Below are 23,643 nucleotides of genomic sequence, written 5' to 3'. Positions count from 1 at the left end.
AATAAATGCTTGTTGACTTTTAGAAAATCTAGGAAAAGCCCAAGCCTTTTGGGGATGATTTCAACAACCCCAAAGTTCCAAATAGTGATTTCTTATAGGATCATAGACTTCTCAGTGGAAGGGAACTGAAATGCCATCGAGTGCAACCACTTCATTTTACAAATGGGGAAACTGAGGCTCAGAGGTTCAGTGACTTACCCCTGTATCTAAAAAAGGAATTTCAGGTCAGGTCTCCCTGTCTCCAAAGCTAGCCCTGACTTCACTGTAACACAGAAGTGCACCATGATGACAGCCCTCACACAACTACTTTCTTCTCACTCACCTGGACAAAAGTTCCTTGGGCCTTTCCCCCCCAGAATCCATGGTGTTCCCCCTTCCTGGAAATAGGAGATCAAATCTTCTCTGGCACCTGGAAGCCCTAGGCATGGGGAATATGAGAGAGGATGAGGATGGAGAGAAATTTGTAATTTAGTCCTTTTCAGGGCAAAAGGCCACGTAAGCAAGGACAACAGGACAGTTCCCAGGACTCTTCCAGGATGGTTTCCATGGTATTGATTGTTGGGCTTTGCATAGGCACTCAACCGGTTCTTGCAGCTATTTGGGAATCAGAAAATTCTGGTTTTGTTCAACTCTATTTAGAAATTAGACACAGCTGGTAGCAAGTGGTAAAAGTCAAGAAAGTTTGATTCCAAATCCAGTCTCAGCCACCTGGTAAAAGGGGCTTCTGGACTAAAATTATTTCATTTATATGTGCCTCAGTTTCCTCAACTGTAAACCAAAGACAATGACAGTAGCAAACTAGACATTGCAATGATCAAAAAGAGAAGATATTTATAAATGACTTAGCACAGTGCCTGACACATAGACAGGCAAGTATATGATAAAAGCTTAGACCCTTCCCTTCCTCTCCCACCAGCTGGCCTGGAATTGGAAGGAATAACGAAGAATAAGGATAAACTTGCTAGGCCCAGAAGAATTAGGAGCAAGGAGCCATCAATTTAGGCTCAATAACAATAACTTTTCAAAGTCTAAATAAACCCCCCTTGGCAGCTAGAACTCCCTTCACTGCCCGTCTTCAAGAAAAAGCTGCGTGAGCAGTTTTTGGAGATTTTGTGGACAAAATTCACATCCGGTTAGAGGTTGAACTAGATAATGTTTGAGATCAATGACAAGACCGAGAATCTTTCACGAAGGTTAGAGTTTTGACCCAGAACTATGTAAAATAGGAAAGAGATAATTCCAGGAGCATCAAGGGAAAAGTACCAGCTTCCCATCACATAATTTAAAGACCCTGCAGGGGAAAACAGACAGCAGGAGGATCCAGGGGAGAAATCAGCACTTTTGCCTTTGGAGTAATTGATCAAGGCTCAAACTCAACATATGGAAGAGAGAGAAAAGACATTCCTTGGATGGCAAATTCGGAATTACCAAAGCAAACGGTCCTTACCCAGGAACAGCAGGTTCTGGACATTCTCCAGCATAACCTCCTTGTACAGCTCTTTCTGAGAATGGTCCAAGAGGCACCATTCTTCCTGGGTGAAGTCCACAGCCACATCCTTAAATGTCACCAAGTCCTAAACCATCAAACGTCACAAGATTTAGAGCTGAGACTTCAAAATGCATCAACTTACAGGAGGAAACTGAAGAACAGAAGGGATTTGTCCAAAACTCTTATAAGCTTTATGTGTCAGAAACAACATTTGAAACCAGAGTCACTGAGCGCCCAATGAAATGCTGAAAAAAGCATTTAATATTTGAAATGAAAATCCCTTTGGGGTAATAAAAATTGAAGAAATGTCTTACTATGGAGTGTTTCTCCCCATGAAATCATGGAGGAGGTCTGTGCCCTATCAGTGAACTCCAGTTTTGGAGGAAAAAGAGAGAAGGTGCCTTCCCCATTGAAAGTGTCTTAAATGAAAGAAAATTCGAAGAAGAATCTGTAAGAAACTGGCAAGCTGGGGAGAAACTGTAATCCTTGATCATTAAAGAGAGAGCAAAGAAAAAGCAATTATTGAGCTAACTGCCTAAAAGGCTGAAACAGTCGCAACTAGATGAAACTCTGAAGAGAATTCTTAAGACATAGCACTCATAATCTGGGCTGAACTAGATAGTATGGAACAATTTCCAGCCAAGTGAAGAAGACCGATCTGTTATTTTATTGAGGGCTTGAAGTGATACTAGGTATGATATGTCAAAGGCAAAACAGCTTCTGTCTTTGCTTGACAGAAGCTTTCATTTGTTAATGGCACCTAATCCTTAATTTTTAAACATTTAGTTATTTATAGTAACATATTTAGTACATAGAAATGAGGGACTATGCTAGGGACAGGATATTTATGAGCAATAAATTCTCTTAAAAAAAAATCCCTAGACCTCTAGAACATTGGACATCAAGAGAAAGAATTAATAGAATTAACTGAAAGATAAGAGGGGGCCACATTTGCAAATGCTTGGATACTTGGGAGGAGTCATCCATCTTTTCAATCTATTACATGTAGAACACGTGTTTGGCCACTGCACTTGGGTGTTTGATGCTCTTCCATTTTGTTCTCTTCCATTTCTAGTAGAATGATACAATTCACTTTTTCAGAGATTCGATTATTTTGGAGTCCCTCAAACTCATAACCTCACCCCTCACCCCTTTAGTCAATAACTCTATTACTTGGTTCTATTTTTACTGTTCTCTATAATGTAGATAAAATTCTGGATTCCTAGCTCTTGCTCCTTGCCCCCTTAGTCAATAACTCTATTGCTTAGTTTTATTTTTACTATTCTCTATCATGTGGGTAAAATTCTCTTTTCAATTTTTACTCATTTAGATTTATTTCAAATTATCTGATTTATGTTGTTCAGTTGCATCTGACTCTGTGATCACACATGGGATTTTCTTGGCATTTTCTTGCCATTCTTCCTTTTCCAGCTCATTTTATATGAGAAATTGAAGGAAGCCAGCTTATGAAGTGCCTTGGCTAGGGTCACACAGCTACTAACTGAGACCAGACTCAGGGCCTCCTGACACCAGAGCAGGTGCTCTATCCCCTGTGACACTTCGGCTCCCCAGGCTACATTTAAGCACTTATTATGTGCCATATTTAATCCTTAACTTCCTTTATCACTATTGCTGAATTTCTGAACAATCAGAGAATTGATCGGGTTTTTTTCTCCACTTTTTTACAAGCCTTTCCTTTACTTAAGGTGTCATGAATCATGATCCTTCACTGCAGAATATTATTCTTAGTATAGGCAATCACCTTTTGCTGACTGAAAATCGCTCTCTGATTCTCTAAATTACTCCCAAAAGAAGTCACTCCCAAACTCCTTTTCTCTACCTCCCACATCCATTCTTCACCCCAGGATGATGAGGCCATAAAGAGTTCAGCTCACCTCTCCCCGACTTTTCTTACTCATCCTGTAAGATCTCTTCAGCCTTGGCTCCCTCCCTCACCGCCCTCCCTCCCTCACTCACCTCCACGTTCTAATTCTCTGAGGAGAGCACTTTGGGACTTATGACCCAATTCTCCACCTCAACTCAGGAGCTCCCATTCCCCAATCTCCCCTTTTCAGCTTTCTGTTCTGGGCTGGCTTCCTCATTTACAGGGTAAGCTCCTGAAGAAAACTGTCATTTTCTGTATCTGAATTCCCAGGGGTTAGGAAAATGCCTGGCACATAGTAGGTGCTTAAATGCTTAATGATCCTTGATGCCCAAACACTCTCATCTAAGCATCTTGTCTCTTCTTTTGCTTTGAAAATTGAGGCTTGAAACTGAGCCACCTCTCCTCCCTTTCAGACACCTTGAAAGAACAGCTAATAGATAGCTTAAACTGTAAAATAGAACTCATCATCTTTCCCCCTAAAGTCACCCTGCCCATCTGGACAACACATCCTCCCAGTACCCCAAACTCTCGGCCCAGGGGTCGGCCTTGACTCCTATGTCTCCCCCTTATCCAACAATGGCCAGGTTACTTTTACACAATTTCCCCAGTTCCTCCCCTTCTGGGCTGACACTGCAGCTGGCTTGGTGCGGGCCCCCATGGCTTCACCCTGGACTCTTATAATGGCTGGGGGGTCAGTCTGCTTCAGGAAACTCCTCACTCCAAGGCACCCCCCATTTGGCCAACAGAGGGAAGAGCCCGACTGCTGGCCCTCCCCGTTACTCCCCAGCTCCACAAACTCCGATGGCTCCAGGCTTGGGCACAAAGGCTTCCTCCATCCAGCCTCTCATCAGCTACATGTGACCCGCTTTTTCAGCCTTCTTCTGCCTTTCCTCCCACCACTGGGTCTCTTGGATCCAGTGAGCCTGGCCTCCTCGGGCTCCAGAGCCTTTCTCTATTCCCAACGTGGCTGGAACGCTCTCCCTCCTCATTTCTGCCTCCTGGAGGTCCCACCTTCCCGGGAAGCCTTTCAGTCCTCCTTAATTCTCCTGTTTTCCTTCAGTTAATTGTTTATTTACCCTGCCCAGTCATTACTTTGCACACATTTGTTTACATGCCCTTCACCCCATTAGAGCGTAAGCTCCTTGAGCATAGGGACTGTCTTTTGCTCCCCCAACTCCGGGGGTTAGTGCAGTGTCTGGTACCTAGCAGGCCTGTGAGTAGTGATTATTTATCCTCAAAAACAGTTTTTAGGTATGTTTCTATTATCATCACGGTTCTTACAGAGAAGGAAACAAAGGCAGAGGTTTTAAGTGTATTTTAACATCCCCATGCAGCTTCCTGGAAGTCCTTTGGTCCTTCTAGACATTCTAAAAACTTCAGCCCTTTTTCTTGTGGAAAGGCGATTTTCCCATCCTCCCCAAACCCATCCCTTGGGGCGGGGAATCTCACAACTCAGGAACAGAAACCTGGAATCAGGACGATCCACATTCAAATATGGCCTCACACTTGCTAGCCGTGTGACCCTGGACAAAACCAATCACCATCTACCTCACTTTCCTCAACTGTGAAATAACAAAGAGCTCCCACCTCATAGACCACCATAGGGGGTTCTGGGAAACCAAACCGACTCTATTTTTCTCTAATTCTAGTTCTTAAAGCCTGATGCCCTTAGGCAGGAACTAAATGTTTCCTGGCAAACTTCTCCAGCCCCAAATGACCAAAGTGAAAATTCAGAGGCTCAGGAAAGGTAACAGAACTCACCACTGCGCCCGGCTCTCCCCATCCATCCCCAAACCAAGCCAAGGGAGCCGCCCTTAACAAATGCTAATCAGGCCATTGAGAGGAAGAGTCTTTCCTTGGGTCGGTGAAGCTGCGCTGGAGGCCTCTGGGAGTGGGCACCTCGCCATGGCTCAGCTTTATTCCCAGGAAACAAAAGGTCCCTTTTTTATTTTCATGCTTTTTTGCAGAAAGCTTCTACCACGTTCCCCAAAGTCAGCGCCTCCTTCTGGCCCAAGGACTCAGGAAGAAAGAATACACATGTATACAGAGATACATAAGTGAATACACATGTGCTCTGAAACTAAAGGCCCTTAATCATGCCGCTCAGACCGTAGTGGATAAAAACTGCCTCGTCCCCGTCTGGCGGAACCTGGGCGCCTGATGCTGTCCCTCTCCGGGACCAGACAATTCTGGCAGCGGATCCAATGGGATCCTACTTAAGTGGCTCAGGGCAGGGAAGCAGAAGCCCCTTTCTGTTCTTTTTAACTTACTCCCTCCTCCTCCTGGCACAGACACTGGGGCTGGGCCTTAAGACGCCCGCCCCTCCCTCTCCCTGCCTTTGCCCCGGCTCCTCTCAGCTCCTCCCTGGGTCTCCCGGCTCCCTCCACCTCAGCTCCTGAAGCCAGCTTTTCCTGGTCCCTGAAGGGCCTCCCTCTGGGAGAGCCTCGGGCTCCCACCGCCGGAGAGCTAGTGTGGCACGGCTGCTCCCACCTCCCTCAGACTGGGATCTCCTTGAGAGCCAGCACCGACTCCCCGCCCGTCCTTGCCTCCCCAACAGACTGGCACAGGCCTGGACAGAACCACATTCTCCCTGCTTACTGACTTCCTCTGAGAACTGGCAAGAGGATTCTTTGCGGAAACAGCCAGAACCAGGCACTCCCCCTCTGACAGGAGGGAACTCCCAGGCTCTCCTGGACGCCCCTGGGCTGAGGCTGCCCAGCTCCGGGAGGACCGCACTCACCTGGGACGAGCGTCTCCTGCTTGGGGGCCATTCTCGGTTCCGGGCTTGGGTCCTCTGCCAGCCGGGCTGGGGAGTAAAAGGATGGCAGGGGAGGAAAGACTCTGTCTTTGCCCTCTCTTCAAGGCTGGACCTCCTGGAATTAAGGCTGGGAGGTTCAGAGAAGGGACAATGGCCCTGCCCCCAGAGACCTCCCGAGGGGGGCAAAGGGGGTGGGAAATGAACTTAGTCTGAAGGGGGCCCTCTCCAACCTGGACTGTCCCCACAGAGGGCCCGGGGGCAGGATGAGAGCAGGCTGGGCCCAGTGCACCCCCTCCCCCTCCCCTCCTTCAGGTCCGGGCGCCGGCCTGGAGGGCCAGCAATTGGGCACCTGGCCCTCAGCGGGGGAAGCTGAGGCCCAGTGGGAAAGGGGCACTGGAGCCAGGGCCCTTGGTCCCTGCCGTGGAAAAGCCCTCCGGGAGGCTCCCGCTCCAAGAAGGGGGTGGGGGCTGACTTCCGGGAAGGTCTCTCCAGGGGAAAGGCCAGGATCTCAAGTGCAAACTCTGCACAGGGGGGCAAAGCGCCGGGGAGGAAGGCGGGAGGGTTGGGGTCCCACATTCCTGCTCACCCGACCCTGGGGGTGGGGCCCCCCTCCCAGCCCTCCCCCCAGGGCCCCTCTTCCAATCCCCCGGGCCCGGAAAGCACCCATTCCTCTGCTCCCAGCCCTCCCCCATCCGTAAATGGCTGGGCCACTGGAACCCCCCCTCTGCCCTCCCCAGGCCCTCCACCCCGGGGCTCAGTTCCAGCTGGGGCCCGCCTCCCGATCCCTCCCCCTTCCCCCTCCTTCCCTTCCCCAGCTCTGGGACTGGACCCTCCTTCTCAGCAGAATGGCCCGGCCCTTCTCCCGGCTCCTGCTCCCTCCCAAGGGCGCCCCCTGCCTCCCCAGACAACCCCCAGGTGCCTCCCCTGGCCCCACCAGCCGGCGGCCCCTTCCCCCCTGCGAACCTCCCATTGGCTCTGCTCGGCCGCTCCCCCGTGGGGGGCCCCGCAGGGCCACCGGGTGCTCTCCCCCTCGGCTTGCTTGCCCCCCGGCCCCACCAGGGGCCGTCTTGCCCAAGGACCCGGCAGCCAAGCACTGACAGCGGACGTGCAGGCTCCCTGCCCCCTTCCACAACCCAAGGGCGGGGGCTCGGCTGCCCCATTAAGCCACTCAATCCTGGGAGGTCCAGCCTCCAAACCCGGGCCCCCTAGTGGCGGAGGAGGGGGCAGAGGCAGGGGCCCGTCCGGGGGCACAGGGGATGGCAGGAAGCCTGGCCAGGGGAAAGGCTGCTGCTGGGGGCGGAGGGGGCCCCCCCCAGAGGTCCCGGAAGGGGCCTCCGGGTCCCCTCCTCCCAGCCTTATCTGGGAATAGGGAGGTGGGCGGGGAGGGGGAGCCTTGGGGCAGGGCCGGCTCCCTCAGCCAGTGTTACCTTCCTGGAGGGCACAGGGAAAGACTGGGGACAAAAACCTAAAATAATGAAGTGAACAAACACACACACACAAGATTCTTTGTTTTTATCGGATACAAAAACCCTTTTCAAGAAAAACTTTGTTTCAAAGTTGTTTTCCCCATTTGATCACTTCCTTCTTCTCTTAGATTATCTGGATGTTTCTGTTCCAAGGTTTTTCAGTTTCAAGTAATCACAACGCCTGTTATCTTTTTTTTGCCCTCTTCTCCTTTGGTTAAAATCACATCTTCCCCTTGGGAAGGGTTTAATATCAGTTTCTCTTTATCTTTTAATGTGGTACGTATCTTTATTTTTTTATTTTATATATATTTAATATCAGTTTCTCTTTGTACTTTTTTTCGTTTACTTTATTTTTTGTATTTTATATATTTTAATATCAGTTTTCTCTTCTGCTTTTTTTTAAATCGTTACTTTATTTTATGTATTTATATATATTTAATATCCAGTTTCTCTTCTGTACTTTTTAATATGATTATACTTTATTTTTATGTATTTTATATATATTTAATATCAGTTTCTCTTCTGTACTTTTAATATAGTATGTATACTTTATTTTTATGTATTTTATATATATTTAATATCAGTTTCTCTTGTATACTTATGTATATTTTATTTTTATGTATCTTATGTACATTTAATATCAGTTTCTTGTAGTGTACTTTTAATATAGCATGCATATTTTGTTTTGTTTTTATGTACATTTAATATCAGTTTCTCTTTTACTATAGTATGATCTTTAATATAATGGTTGCAAATCCATTTGAAAGTTAAAGTTAAAGCTATCTAAAAGGTGCTGGTCTAAGCCTACTTTGGAACTGCTTTGCTGCTTTCCCAGATTTGATCAAATCTGGAGTTTTACCGAGGAAATGTTTTCTTATCAAACACTGAATCTCCTTTGTCTGGTCTTTTCCATTTACATCTCTCCGGTTTTTAAAACCAATTCCAGATGGTTTTGATGACTGAGGCTTTACAATGAAATTTAAGGTCTGGAAATATTTTCACATCATCCTTTTTTTTTTCTTTTTCAAAAATTTATTTGTTCAAAACTTAAATACAAAATAGAAAGAAAAAAAATGCCACGTGCACAGCAGAACCTAAAAGAAGATTCAAAATATAAAGCAACAAATTTTCATTTTAAGAAAGCCTATATAAAAAATATTACATATTATAAAGCTGTCCATCTTTGCTTCCTTATGTTTGCTTTTGGTTTTTTTGCTGTGCACTTCTTTATTCTTTTTCCCCCTTTCCTCTCCCCCTTCAAGATTACAATTAAGCAGTTATAGTCAGATATACATGTGCATATCCATACACATAACACAGATATATACAGATATATCTCTGTAAAACTGTACTGTTTGTCCTGTTTCCTCTAAAGATGGATATTTTTCTCATACTGACTAGTAATTTTAAATAATTTAAAACAATCCACATGGCTGACATAAAGTGTAATTTCCCTATTTTTTCTTTTGATTAAATATTTTAGCTTTAACTGTCTAAAATCATTACTACTGGTTTTTTTGCTCAATACATTCTACTCCATATCTTTATTGTTTGTGTGTCTATTGTTTCCCATCCTGTTTTACTTCTGCCCACTACTTTGCCTTCCAATTACTTAACCTACTCCCCTTCATGGATCCCTCTCTTATGCTTTTCTCCCAACTTTTCCCCTTGTCCCCTTTCTGAATTATAAATGTTGTTCCTTCTTTTTATTATTCCCATTAATCTACACACACTTCTATATTCTCCTCTTAGCCTGTACTATCATCCTTTTTATGCATTTAGAAGACTTTCATTCCCTTTTAAATGTCCATGTCATTCTCTCTCTCACCTTGATTTGATGTGAGTAGGGTTCCTTCTAAAAGTTCCTCTCTTATCCTGTCTCTCTCGCTATCCCCTTAGCCTCTTATTTCCTTCTGAAGTTACATTTTTATACCCTTCAAGACATATACATATTGCTGCCTCTTTAATCTATTCCCAAAGAGTAGGGTTCCTGAACTACCAGCCCTCCCCCTCCCATCAAATTCCTCTGTGTCATTTCTTCCTCTTGCACCTCATTTGTTTAAGATAATTACTTTTTTTTTACCTTTTCCTACATGGTTTTGCTTTTTACAATCACATCATACTCAGCCCTACCCCAGTCTTTCTTTCAAACTACCCAATTGCAAATGACAATCTTAGACATATGGTTTAGATTTCCATATATAAAAAATAAAGTTTGTTCTTCTTGAATGTCTGGTAATTAGTCTTTGATGTTTACCTTATATTTCTCTTGGATCTCATATTAAGTTCTTCTATTGAGTTCAGATCTTTTTGCAATAAAATCCTGAAAGTCTGGCAATTCTTTTAAAATCTTTTTTTTTTTTCTTGGTTCAGCATTATGCTCAATTTTGTGGGGTATGATACTTTCAGCCACAATTTTAGTTTTTTTTTGTTCTTTGAAATATAATGTTCTAAGACCAACAGTCTTTTTGTGTAGCTATTGCTAGGTCTCATGTGTTTGTATTTGTGGCTCTATTATATTTGAAGCATTTTTTTCTTGTTGCTCATAATAGTTTCTCCTTGACCTGAGGGTTTTGAAATTGGGGTATGATATTCCTATAGATTTTCCTCATAGGATCTCTTTTAGGTAGTGATTGGTGAATTTTTTTTAAAAAATTCCTACTTTCCCCTCTTGTTCTAACATTTCAGGATAAATTTCTTTAATAATTTCTTGTGTTGTTGTATTAAGATTCTTTTTTTTTTATTATTATAATGTTCAAGTAGTCCAATTATTCTTCTTTTCTATTCTTGGTCTATTCTCTAGATCAGGTTGTCTTCAGATTTTATTTTTTCCTCATTACATGTAAAACAAGATATTTCTGGTTATGCATGTAGATTCATTTTTTTTTACATATTTCCATAGGAATCAATTGTTTTTCTTGAGATGGCTTACATTTTTATTTTTTCTTATTTCTTATCATCTTATAACTCCACTGGCTTCCCCTTGCCCAATTCTAATTTTTAAGAAGTCATTTTCTTCCTTAAGATTTTGTATCTCCTTTTCCAACTGGCCGGCTTTCTATTCATAATCTCATTTTTCTTGTTCTTAAAAAAATATTTTTTTTCTTTAATTTCCTTCATTTTGTTTTTAAATTCTCTTATGAATTCCTTTTGGTTAGGTAAGCATTTGCTATAACTTTTTGGGGGTAAGAGAAGCTTTTTTGCTTCAGTAATCTCCTGCATTCTTCTACTGTAAGTGCCTGCAGCCAGCAGCGTTCCTTCCCCACTGCTCATTTTGTCAAATCCCATCTCATTGTATGTGAAAAATTACTGAGAGCTTTAAACATTAATTAGAGAAATCAGAAAAAGAATCTGTGACTCCCAAATTCCAATCCAATGTGCAATAAAAGGCACTGCAAACATTTTCAATTTATTATAGAGTCCAAGGAGTCTCTAATTAATTGGGTCCAAGATCTACAAGATCCCCTTGGGTACTTGGCACTTTTTAATCTATTTGGGAGAGAACTAAAAATAAAATGAGGCATACAACTCCGCTTGGTCTAGGGGCTTGCCCATCAATCATAACCACTTTCTTGGCAATCGCTGCACAGACAATTCGGTTTCCTGTTATAGCCCATAGACTGGCTCAGAAGTCTAAAGAAGAGTCCAGGTATTCTTACAGGTGTTCCCTACCACGGGGAATGATTTGGCTTGGGGCCAGTCATTGATCCTGGTAATAGGTTAATTTCTCCAGACAGCTTGAAGTGTTCCAGTGGGCAACCCTGGCTTTCAAGACTCCTATCATTGCTAGCCATTCATAACAACCTCGAAGTGACTGACAGGCATTTTTCACTCTAAAAACATCAGTTTATGAAGCTAGGGAGCCTCCTGAGGGAGACATAGGGTTCCCCATTAGTAAATGAGGTGACTAACAAGTTACATCCTAGTTCCAGTACCTTAGTTATAACTAAAAGGCTAAAATGGTGTTTTTATACATAGAGAGACCCAGAGACAAATTCTGAATCAATATATTTGGAGGGGGGGGTGTCATATTAGAATCCATTTTTTAAGTAAGCTTCTATAGCTAAATTTGTAAGAAGAGCCTGCAGATAGTGGGAGTTGGCAGGCTATCCGGTCTGGCTGGTTTCCCAGACCTTGCTGTCAGTCAACTGAGATACCTGACTGGCGGAAAAAGGAAAATGAAACTATTATTGCAAAACCAGTACATAATTTTTCTAGTCCCTCTTTTCCAAAGAGAAAAATGGGAAGGGGGAATCCAACTGGTGGGTGCTTTCAAATTGTCAGCTATTTTCAACAGCTTTTCAATTTTTCCTAATTAAAAATTCCCCTAAGAAGTTTCACAACTTTTCTGATTAAATGAATCTAGCATGCTAATACTGAGCTTGAGATGGGAATGATTGTTATTTACTTTTTTTAAGAAAAAAAAAAGAAATCCCTTTCACATAAAAGTCAAAAGACCACAATTTAGAAGCAAAAGGAAACTTACTACCTCGATTTAGAAAAGCTTCCTGGGGCTTAAAGAATATGGGAAGTGGAAGATCAAGGGGAAGGCCAATCTCAAAGGGCCACCCTACTCGGGAGCCAGTGGTGAAAATCCATCTGGGGGGAGGTGGTCCTTCAATGGATTAATGGCTCCATCAGGGAGGGCAGCCTAAAGGAAGCCTGAGTCCCATCTGAGTTGCCAGAATGTGACCCCCAAATTCCAGATGGATATTCAATCACTTGAAGCATTTCCAATTTCCTAAGGAATCCAGGAGTCCCTAATTAATTGAGCCCAAGTGCTTTCTCAAGATCAGGGACCCCTCCCCTTGGGTGCCTGCTACTTTTATATACCTGGGAGAGCATTTAAAATAGAACGAGAAAAAAAAATTAGAATGAGACATAAGATTGGTTAATACTAAAAACAGGGAAACTCTATGATTAGTCGAGAAGCTTTCCCATCAGTCATAGCCACTTTCTCAGGAGGCTTTTGAGTTAACTGAAGTTTTTACTCAGTAAAACCTCAGTAGAGGTTTTCCTAAAAAATCAAACATGTCAGTGTTTTGGCCAGTGAAATAAGGAAAGGAAAGGTCACAACAGAGCAGTGAGCATCATAATGGTGAAAGGTCTTGAAGCTGCAATCAGCAAGCGTCAGGGTTAAATGTAATGTGCTTTTCTATAACAAAGTTCTAAGATTTTATCCTATAAGATACAATGATACCATGAATACCAATATCGCTTAAAACAAAAAAGCTTATTTGATCCTAACATAATATTTTTTATCCTAACAGTGGGCATTAATATACATCACTAGCTTAAACTGAATCCCATTCTGCTTGATTCACTAATACAATCACTGATGCTTATTAAATCAAAATGAACTGAGTAAATGCTGTTATTTGAGTAGGGGGTGTCAAAATTATCTGCACAAATCTCAACTACCCCTGGCTTCTTGGCTACATGTAAATCCTCCTCCTCAATCAGCTTATTTGGGAGCCTTCTAAATGTAGCTTAATCTTTAATCTGATTAATGTTATTTTACTTCTAGTTTGTTGGACAAGGTTTATTTCTTTAGGTGACGTATTAACTAAGTTTGCTCTACGTTTATGACACTGAAGGAAGATTGGGATTATGAATCTTTCTCTTGAAATTTTTCACCTAAGAGAATAGTTAAGTGGTTTCTTTGTCCAGATAATGTAACTTTGCTTATAAAAAGACTTGCTAGAATCTTCACGATGCTACATGTTTTCTCTGAAACCTGAACCTATCCTTAAGCACATTCATAAGAACTGGGTTTTTTATCTTTATGACTTTTGCATTGTAGTAAAGAGATGTTTGGCAGCAGTTACTTACCACCCTCTACTTCCCAGTACAAGACACCCCCCTAAATCGTCATTTATGAAGAGGTTCATTTTAATTTGCACTTTTCTATTTAATAGTCATTTAGAGCAGTTTTCAGGATTATACTTTTGATTTCTTCTTCTGAAAATTGTTATTTCAATAGGGAATGATTCATATTTTTATAAACTTGACTCAGTTCATCATGTGTTTGAGAAATGAAGCCATTAGCAAAGAAACTTGCTATAAAACAAATGTTCCTTGTTTCCTGCCTTTCTTCTACTGTGCTGCTTTTCTTTGTATAAAAACCTTTTTATTTTAACATGGTCATTTTATACCCCACAATATGCTTGTGCTCGCTCTCTCTCTCTCTCTCTCTCTCTCTCTCTCTCTCTCTCTCTCTCTCTCTCTCTCTCTCTCTCTCTCGTTTTGTCAAACATCCTTCCTTTATGTATAGCTGTCAAGCCAAGTATTTCATGTTCCTCTAGTCTGCTTTATGATCTCACCATTTATTTCTAAATCACATACCCATTTTGACCTTATCTTGGTATACATTGTGACACACAGGTGTGCACCTTGCTTCTATCAAACTGCTTCCAAGTGTTTTAAGAGGGAGGATGGTGTATTTTGTCAGAGGCGTTTTCCCCGCATAAATCCCACTCGGTCACCATGTCTGCACTGATTTCCCACCACTCCATCCCATTCCTACTGAAAACCAAAAGGATTCTGAACAGAGAAGATCCAAGAATGGAAGAGAAAACAGGAAGTGGTCGAATGGGAAAAACCTTTGGATCAAAATTTCTCTGAAAGGAGTTTGGTGGATCCAAGATATAGAAACAATTTACACACACACACACACACACACACACACATCTGCATACATGTGCTGGTATATATATGTATACATCTATGTATGTTGGTCTATACATGTAAATATACATCTGCATATTTGTTGGTATATACATGTATACACACAGCTAGTTACATCTACGTATAAGTTGATATGCATACATAGATACATCTACATATATACATGTGTGCCTCTATCTGTTGAGACATGCTCATATACACCTATATATGTTGGTGTCATATATACACATGTGCACCTATGTAATCTACACATGTGTTCATAACATATACACCTATATACTGATCTGAACATATCTACATATACATGTATGTTGCGATGCAGGCACAGTATAGCATCTGTATTGTGCTGCTATATGCATACATATCTATGGGTTGGTGCATGCACATGTGCAATCTACATATATGTTGACACATGCAATGCGTAGATCTACATTGATGATATATGCATGTGTACCCATGCCTCTGTGTGTTGAGACACATGTATGAGCATGTGTGTTGGTTATGTATGCACCACATACATATATGTTGATGTGTGTGTGTTCATTACTCTGGCTTGGGTTTTCATCCCTAAACTTTCCCTCACCTCTCTCAGGAGAGTGGAGCCCAAGCCCCTCACCCCCCCACCCCAGCACCCCGGGCCCATCCCAAGCGGGAGGACTGGATGCTGTGCTGTCAGTGCCTCCCGCCCCATCTCCGGCCTGGCACAGTTTGGGGAAGTCAGCGGATTCCGTGACAGCGTTAAGTGTCCGAACTTGGGCCCGTCACCGCTGCCAGTGCCCAGTAGTTTTTCCAAAGGGTCCCTCCCGCCCACTTCCCTTGGCAGGATAAGGTAAGGGCGGGTGGCCTTTACTTTTGGTAAGAAAAAAATGAAGAGAGGGATCATCAAAGATCTGCTCTCCCTGCACCCCCAACAGCAACCCTCCCTCTGGCCTCCGGCCGCCACCCAGGCTTCCGGCCGTCCCTGTGCCGGGCACCAGGATGCCCAGCTTTCTGCCCCCCCCTCCCCATCAGCCCCGGGTTTGGAGGGGTGGCGGGGACCAGTGGGACCTCCCAGGGGATGCCCCGCAGGTGCATCCCAGGCAGCAGCCGAGGGAGGGGTGAAGGGCCGTGTAAAGGGGAAGAGAGGAGCTCTGTAACCTACGCCCTACCAGGACCCCGGGCACCGGACTTCGGCCTCAGCTCCTCCAGAGGGTCCAGCTGACTCCCGGGGAGACTGTCCCTTGGGGAAGGAAAGACAGAGAAAGGCCCCTGAGAGCCAGGGCTGGGGGTGGCAGGTCACTGAACAAGGTGGTGACGGGACCACCGGACATGTCCCGGGGGACCGGGGTAGAGCTAGGAGGGCGCCGGGCAGCGGGGGGATGGAGACACTGACCAGAAGTGGGGAGGGGGGGGCTGAGAGGAAGGGGGAGCATCCTTGTAGGAAGAAGGCCAGCAGCTTCTGTGGCGGAAGGGGTCCCTGAGATGGGGGGAAAGGGGTAGCCTGAGGTGACCAGCCGGTGGGTGGGGCCCAGGTGCAATTGGAGCCTGGGGGTGGAGGCCCGGGGGGAAGGGGCCATGGCGGAAGCCTAGGCAGTCCCCGTGGTGGGGGCAGGGCTTGGGGACAGGGGGGCGGGGCCCGACTTCCTGGTCCTGGGTGTGATTGGAGGAAAGGGACCGTGCTGGGGTCTCCGGGGCGGGGCAGGTGGGGCTATGGGACTCTGCGGACCCTCCCGGAGGGGGCTCTGTTTTCAGACTTCCCTCCTGGGACCTGAGGCTCTGCCCAAGCAGGTGCAGGTGGTCTGAGGCAGGCCCCCCGCCTGCCCCGCTGCCTCTGCCCCTGACCCCCCCTTCCCTATCCAACCTCCCGGAGGGGTCTGCCAGGAGGCCGCCTCCGCCCAGGCTGCTTCAGGGCCAACTTTCCCAGGGTCCCGGGGGAAGCTGCCCCAGTGTCTGTCACCCACAGCATCACATGGGGCGGGGGAGGGCCCTGAGGCTCCGCCTGCCCTCGGCCCACCTGGGATCTCAAAGCCCTTCGGCCTCCTGGTCCCTGAAGGAAGCTGGGAGGGGGGGTGGGGAGGGGGCGGGCAAAGGGAAGGATGGGGGGGGAGGGGAGTTCTCTTCCTGTCCAGACCAAGTTCGCTTCCAAGCCTGACCCCGCCCTGAGGGCAGGGCCGACTGGCGCCCTTGAGACCTTACCTTCTGTAGTTCCAAGCGGGCACCTCCAGCCCGGGAAGGAAAGCACAGTGTCCCCCACTCTGGCATTGGACCCAAGCCCGGAACCAGAGACATGGCCGCCGGCAGTCGAAGCCCCCGTCCCAGGTGAGTGCGGTCCCTGCCCAGAGCTGAGCCCAGGGGGCGTCCAAGGGAGCACAGGAAGCTCCCTCCTGTCAGAGAGAGGGGGCCCTGGCAGGGCTGGCAGCAGGGCAGGAATCGCCCTCCTGGCACTGCCCATTTCCTGCCCCCTCCGGCCACACGGCGGCTCCCTGGGCTCTGAGTCCCTCTGCTTTACCAGGTCTCAGGTCCCATCACTGAGCACCAAGAATGGCTCTGGGTTGCCAAGCACTGGGCCCACCTCCAGGGGAGGCGAGGGAAGGTTAAAAAAATTAGTCTCTATTCTTCAGGAGGTTGCTCTAAAAGGGAGACAACATATGAGCAGCTGTGTCCACACAGGCTCTCTACTGTGTACATGGGAAACACTCTGGAGGCTCCAGCAGTTTCAGGGACCAGAAAAACTGAGATGGGGAGGCAGAGAGGCCCAGGGAAAGGAGGCAGAAAGGCCTGGGAAGGAGGCAGAGAGGCCCAAGGAGGAGGCAGAGAGGCCCAGGGAGGAGGAAGGATATTGCAAGAATGAGAGAAGCTTCTGGATGCCAGAGTTATGGGATGGAGGGTCTTGGTCAAAGCTCAACCAGAGCCCAGGGTCCTGGATCAGAGGATAAGGAAGGGAGGAAGGTATAAGAAGCCTGGAAACAGGGCTGGGGCAGGGTCTCTATGGAAAGGAGGCAGCCCCTCCCAAATGTCAAAGGTTCTGCAGATACAGCCCCCAACCTCAAGCCATTCTCTTGGCTCCTGAATCCCAGCATTCTAGAGGTCACCAGGACTGTTCAGATTATTTATTCCTTATTGATGTCCTGTCAGTATCTTTCTTGAAAAATCACCCCCATCTCAAACCCCAGGCAAAAAAACGATCCAAATCCCCATTTCAATTCCTCATTTCTATATAACTAAATAAGAAATTAAGAAATAGGTGCCACAAACAAGGGAAAGCAAAGCTGTGTGACACCTCAAACCTAGTGCCAAAAAAATCTAGAACACTCTTCTCCACTTGGCTGGAACAGGCCTGATCACTTGGTGCAGCTCAGAGTGCGAATACTGTCTCTTAGATAAGATTTATTTCAGCCTTTTAGGAAATCAGGGAAATTAATGCCTTTCTCCATGAGCTCCTCACAAACTGTATAGAGTCTCTTAATCTATGACTTACAACACTTTGGTACAGGAAGGATTTCCCGTCCTCTTCTCCCTTTCTCCTCCCCAGATTCTGACACCTCAGGGACAGAGCACTAGGTGATTTTATGGGGAAAACCATTCCATAGTACGAGATTTCTCCAGCTTTTATTATCCCAACGTGATTTTCACCTCTGTTCTCAGCATTGCACTGGGCCTTTGTGATGATGGGGTTCCACGTGCTGGCTTGGACACTCATAAAGGTTATATGAGTTTCAGTTCCTTCCTGTTAAGCTGATGGCGGTTGGGCTAGATCACCTCTGAATCTTCTTTCCGTTTTAATCAGTTTTTGATGGTTTAGGAGTCAGTGACGGTCAAGGACATGGCTTTTTACTTCACCTGGGAGTGATGGCTCCTCCTGGACCCTTCCCAGAAGGAGCTGTACAAGATGATCACGCTGGAAAATGTCCAGGACCTGCTATCCCTGGGTAAAGACCATTTCTTGTGGTGATCCTGAATGTGCCATCAAGGGAATATCTTCAATTCCACCCTCATGTGCAGAGTTTGAACTTTGCCGATTATTCCAAAGACAAAAGGGCTGGTTCCTCCACAAAGTCCACCTGGTTCTCTCAGGAAAGATGTCTGAATTGTGGGCTGGGAAGGTGGCACCTTCATCTGTTGCCCCTGCAGAGGCTTCTTTCCTGTTCTAGGTAGCTTCAAGTCAAAAGTCAATCTAATATTCGCAAATTTCAGACTTAGAGATAATCTTAGAGATTATATCATCTTGTTCAGTCTCTAACTAGAATTTTCTCTGCAAAATCTCTGAAAACTGCCCAAGCAGCTTTTCCTGGAAGAAGGGCAGCAAAGGAACCCCAACTTGCCAAAAAACAATCCTCTTCCTATGGAATCCGGGCTAGTTCCTTGGAGGGCCTCTGAGTCAGCCAGAGTCAGGATGAATTAAAGTCCTTGGTCTTTAGGGGGAGAAGTGAAAGAGACAGACAAACTGCCACAAGGTTTGCCAATGATGTATCCTGGATTCTCGAGTCCAAAGTCACCAACTTCTCTCCTCCTTGTCCTGCTGCAAAGTCATTCTGGCCTCTCTCACCCCATCCTCTCAGCCTTGCCTACGATTATCTTAACACTAAATATTGAGCCAGCATCAACTGTGAGAAGAGCCATTTATCCAGACATATAATAGAGTCATTGTCTCATAGTAAATACGTAATTAACCTAAAGTGCTCAGTTGTCTGATTCAAGTGCACCTATTCAGAGTTTCAGCCCCTACACCTTCCTCTTTTGGGATTGATGTAGAATTTAGAAAGATCTTCTTTTTAACAAGTCTAAATTAGTAGCACATTGCTCTTGAACCTGCCAAGTATCACACGTGAAACTATACAATAAGGTAAAATGAGGCAATTCTCTGAGCAGCATAACATATTAATACATACAGGGGCAAGCTACCTGCCAATAAAAGGGTCCATGGCTCTGCCACTGGCCAAACTTCCTGAGCAGCCCCCCCCCCCCCACTATAGGTTTTGAGGAGTACAGGACAAAGAACAGATCAGGGGGATAACATCATGGGATTGAGAACAACGTGACTGAATAAAGAGCTAAAGTGCAGGGAACAATATGGCTGGTTGGAATTTGGGGTAACGAGGCACTCATACAAAACCTGCTCTCTGTGCCTGTAACTTTTTAAGTGATCATTGTTTTAGAGCATCTTGCAGTTTCAGAGAGAAAGACCCGACATTTTGGACAAGCCTGAACGATGTCTTGGCCGCTTAAAGATATTAGGCCCCAAACCCTGGTATTCACATGACCCCCTCAAGAACAGCTAAATTCCTTGAGGCAAGAATGGATCAATTGGTGATTAGCAGCAGAGTTAATCCATTACAGACCAGCTGAATTCTGAACTAAGATCAGAGAGAAAGAACCATGAATCAAGCAATTAGAGGACAAAAGCGGTTACAGGACAAAATCAATTAATTGTAAATAGGATGAATAAATAAGTGATACTGAATCAATTTAGTCTTCTCACTACTATAGCTACTCAATACTATACTATATATATGTGTGTGTGTATATATATACATTATAGCACATATATATGTTATATGTATATATATGTGTAATATATAAACATATATACAATACTATATTTATCCTTAGTCTTTCTTCATTCTTTTCCTCTAACTCCTACAGAGCTGGTGGGAAAGGCCGTACGTCTCTGTGAGTTTGATACTATCATTGTCCCGAGTTAATAGCTGAGGAAACTGAGGCACACATAAATGCCCAGAAGCACTCCTGCCTCTAGGTCCAGGGTGCTTACCACTGCACTACCAGCTGCCTCTAATTTCTAAATAATTGGAAGTTAAGGAATGGGCCATCCTTCTGTGAAAGAGATGAACAAAGATGGAATTTTCTCATTCCCGATTGGATCAGGAACCCACAATTGCCCTCCAAAGATCCCAACAATCAATACCATGGAAATAACCAAATGGTTACCATCCTTGAAGACTCCTGTGGTCCTTTGCTTACATGTCCCCTTTCCCTAAAGAGGTCTAAGTTATAAGTTTCTCTCCACTCTCGACCTCTCCATATTCCTTGTGCCTAGGACTTCCACTTGCCAGAGAAGACCTGACTTCCTGTTTTCAGGAAGGGAATGCACCAGGGGTTCTGGAGCCAAAAGCAGATGTGTGAGGGCTGTTATCAGGGCGCATTAATGTGCTGTAGTGAAGGGCATGCTAGCCTCAGGGACAGGAAGACTGGACTTGGAAATCCTTTTTAGATACTTCTAAGTAACATGACATGAGCTTCAATCCCCTTCTGTAAAACAAGGTGGCTGGACTCCTGGCCTTTCAGTTCCTTGTGGTGATGAGGATCACAGCTCGGCTGTGATCGTACAAGAAGTCATCATTTGGAATTTGGAGACATACAATTCTCTTGACGCATCCAAAAAGGGCCTGTACACCATGAACACTCTCCTAGATTTTCTTCAAGTCAACAAGCATTTATTAAGCACCTACTACATATTCCAGCCCTTGTGGTAAGCAAGAGGAATACAACGGCAGGGGACAAGCGCTGTTCTTAAGGGTACATCACATCCAGGAGAAATTGGAGCTAATCAGCAAAGCAGGAGACAACATGGGATGAGGAGTGGGGGTCATGCCATTTCAGGGATCAATTACTGACATTGATCCCTCACCCTTCTCTAAGGAGCATCTTCTAAGGATAGAGGCAGGGGCAAAGAGGACAGATCAGGCGATATTCTGGAGAAAACCTAATTAATTCTCATAATAAAATGTGCACAGGATAAATTCATTTGTAAAAACCAAAGAGAGTAGAAAGCAGAAGCACATTATGCATTGTGTTAGAGAAATGCCTTTGACACAAATATTCACACAGCATTAAAATGAGAGGATGGCATTCTGTGATATATTTTGGAACTATCTCCCTAAATTCTCTCCCCATAATAAATACTACATTTATAAGCTAAAGGAACCACAGAAAGAGGAAAAAGATCCATTTATACAAAGCAAAATTATGACTGCTCTTTTCTGTTGCAAAGATATGGAAACAAAGATGATACCCATATATTGGGAATTGCCAGAAGAAATGACGGTCTGAGAATATAAGGGACAAATGTTGAACTAAAAGAAATAATGAAAAGCATGTCAGAAAAATCCAAGAACTGTCTAAACTAATGTAGAGAAGTGAGCAGAACCAATTTACAACAACACTGGTAAATGCAGTGAGCAATCATAACTCCAGAGCAATAGTTCCCCCAGATCTTGTTTTTAAAACTCCGTTCAAGAACGAAAATAAAGTGTGTTCTGAACTTCTGATTATTTAATATTCTACTCAAAATAGTCTTTAAATTGTATGCATTTTTTATCTTGCGCAATTGATATTTAATGAGATAATTTTCTATTAACGTGCATGATTGCTAGGTAAATTTCCTTATTTTATAGATTTTTGTTGAATAGGAATAGCATTTTAAATGAAATAATTTGCAGCTGGGAGTATGTTGAATAAAACATAATATATGAAATCTACTTCAAAGTTGGAATTTTTCTCTAAATAAAACTTTGCATTATTTGGTTCATTACCTGAATCAATCTGAGTCAAGTTGAATTAATAAAAGTAGCAACAACGACTACAAAACTAATAATTAGCATTTGTATAATGACTGCTTCATGCAAGTTAAGGGATTAAATGTTTTATGGACAATATCTCATTTGATCTTCACAACAATGCCTAAAAACAAGTACAGTTATTATCTCCATCTTACAATTGAGGAAAGAGTATGGCAACAATTGTGATTTGCTCAGGGTCACAGTGCTAACAAGTATCTGAACTCATATCCAACTACTAATTCCAAATCTCTATTCAAGGTGTTCCCTGCTGTATTTTGATTTATAACCAGAATACAATGAATAGGGCTTCTTCACTCATGGACAAGGGTAGAAAATAGAAGGGGAAATTTTACAAGCTCTCTTGTTGAGGGATGAAAATTTGTTTTTTTGTTTTCATCTGCCAAATCAATCAACAAAATGCATGGCTTAGCTACTATTAAAAAAAAGAAAAAGAAGCAGCTGTATTTTTCTATTGGCTAATGACAAGCTGTGTTTCAAGGGGATAAAATAACCATTATAAGGAAAGATCTCTTCAGACACAACTTTTTTCCTTTCTATCACTCTCAGAAACTCTGTGGAATGACAGACCTATGTTGCCCAATAGTTCCCTCAAAAATCCATTAGGTTGAAGAATAGTAAATAAATAGAAAACGAGTTCACATCAGAAAGTAGCTTTAACATGCAAAGAGAGGCAAGGTGAGATTTGCTTTTTGTAGAATGTATGATGGTCCGTGATAATTTTCAATGTCATATACATTTCTAGTGATCATGTTTCTCAAAGATCCTGCCATATTAGTGGAAGAATACAACCACTGGTTACATCTTGATGGTTATTACAGTGCCAATAAGATGAGATTACAAGATAACCTTGGAATAAAGTGAATACTGTAGCATAGTTTACAAAAAGCAAATGAGGATATTGCATACCTATGACCATTCATTCGGAATTGATTTGCACTTATATGTCTAATTTTTCTGACAGTTTAGAAGAAATGTGATGTCAGATTAAGAAATCAGAAGACAGAATTAAAAGTCATCCCTACTTGAAGGTCAAAATCACTCTATGTCTGATCATGACACTTTGGAATCAATGAAGATAATTTTTTTTAATATGTGGATAATAGGCATCCTAAAGAAATGATGAGCAAAAATATAATTTATTATACCAGAGAGGAATAGATAAAATGGCTGGTAGTCATATTGTGGTCTCAGACAGAGAAACATTAAATATCAGATTAAAAGGAAATTATTGTTCTTAATGATATAATAGGTAATAAAACAGTGTAAACATCTATTATGTGTACAGCAAATGTAAAATATTTATTGGTCTTTATAGATATAAGAAAAGTTGGATATAACTGGATATTATTCTATAACAGTTAAAAAAATAGACCTATTTCTCAGCTTACCATATAAAATTTATAAAGAATGAACTGTGATGGTATATCAAAACTGATCAGTACAGAAAATCAGAAAAATTATCTCAGATTAGCAAAATAAAAAGTAAAAAAAAAAATTTTAAGATATTTAAAATATACCCTGAACCAAAATGGTAGAGAAAAGCCAGGAAATTGCTAAGATCTCTCCAGTTTCCCTCTGAAATAATGTTAAATCAATATTCTAAACATATTTTGGAATGATAGAATCTACCAAAAAAAAAAAAAAAAAAAAAGAATAAGAAGTGAACCATTTTCCAGTTTACGATAAGTCAGAAGGACTTCAAGAAAGTTGTCTGACCTAGGGAAAAGGGGAGCACAGCCCAGTGCAGATAGAAACTTTGAGTCACATCACAGATTTGCAAT

The 23,643-nt window shown here is 43.6% G+C and overlaps 1 protein-coding gene across 2 annotated transcripts in view; it reads right to left on the bottom strand.

Annotated features, from left to right (window-relative positions):
- LOC111720139 (zinc finger protein 345-like) overlaps nucleotides 1–23,643 on the bottom strand; it is a 74,485-nt gene that overhangs the window by 9,087 nt on the left and 41,755 nt on the right. The window contains exons 1-2 of one of the 2 annotated variants that reach the window (XM_031963997.1): nucleotides 1,448–3,399; nucleotides 323–418 (exon numbers count right to left, since the gene is read on the bottom strand). The exons of the other annotated variant lie outside the window; for it this stretch is intronic. Of the exons in view, the coding sequence (XP_031819857.1) occupies nucleotides 323–418; nucleotides 1,448–1,481 (130 nt within the window). The 5' untranslated portion in view covers nucleotides 1,482–3,399. Of the gene's footprint in view, nucleotides 1–322; nucleotides 419–1,447; nucleotides 3,400–23,643 lie in introns of those variants that run through there. 2 annotated transcript variants of the gene reach the window in all.

Source organism: Sarcophilus harrisii, chromosome 3 (genome assembly GCF_902635505.1).
Source record: "Sarcophilus harrisii chromosome 3, mSarHar1.11, whole genome shotgun sequence".
NCBI classification, from domain to species: domain Eukaryota; kingdom Metazoa; phylum Chordata; class Mammalia; order Dasyuromorphia; family Dasyuridae; genus Sarcophilus; species Sarcophilus harrisii.
Note: the sequence above shows the minus strand (reverse complement) of the source record. Positions and strands in the feature narration are given on the sequence as shown.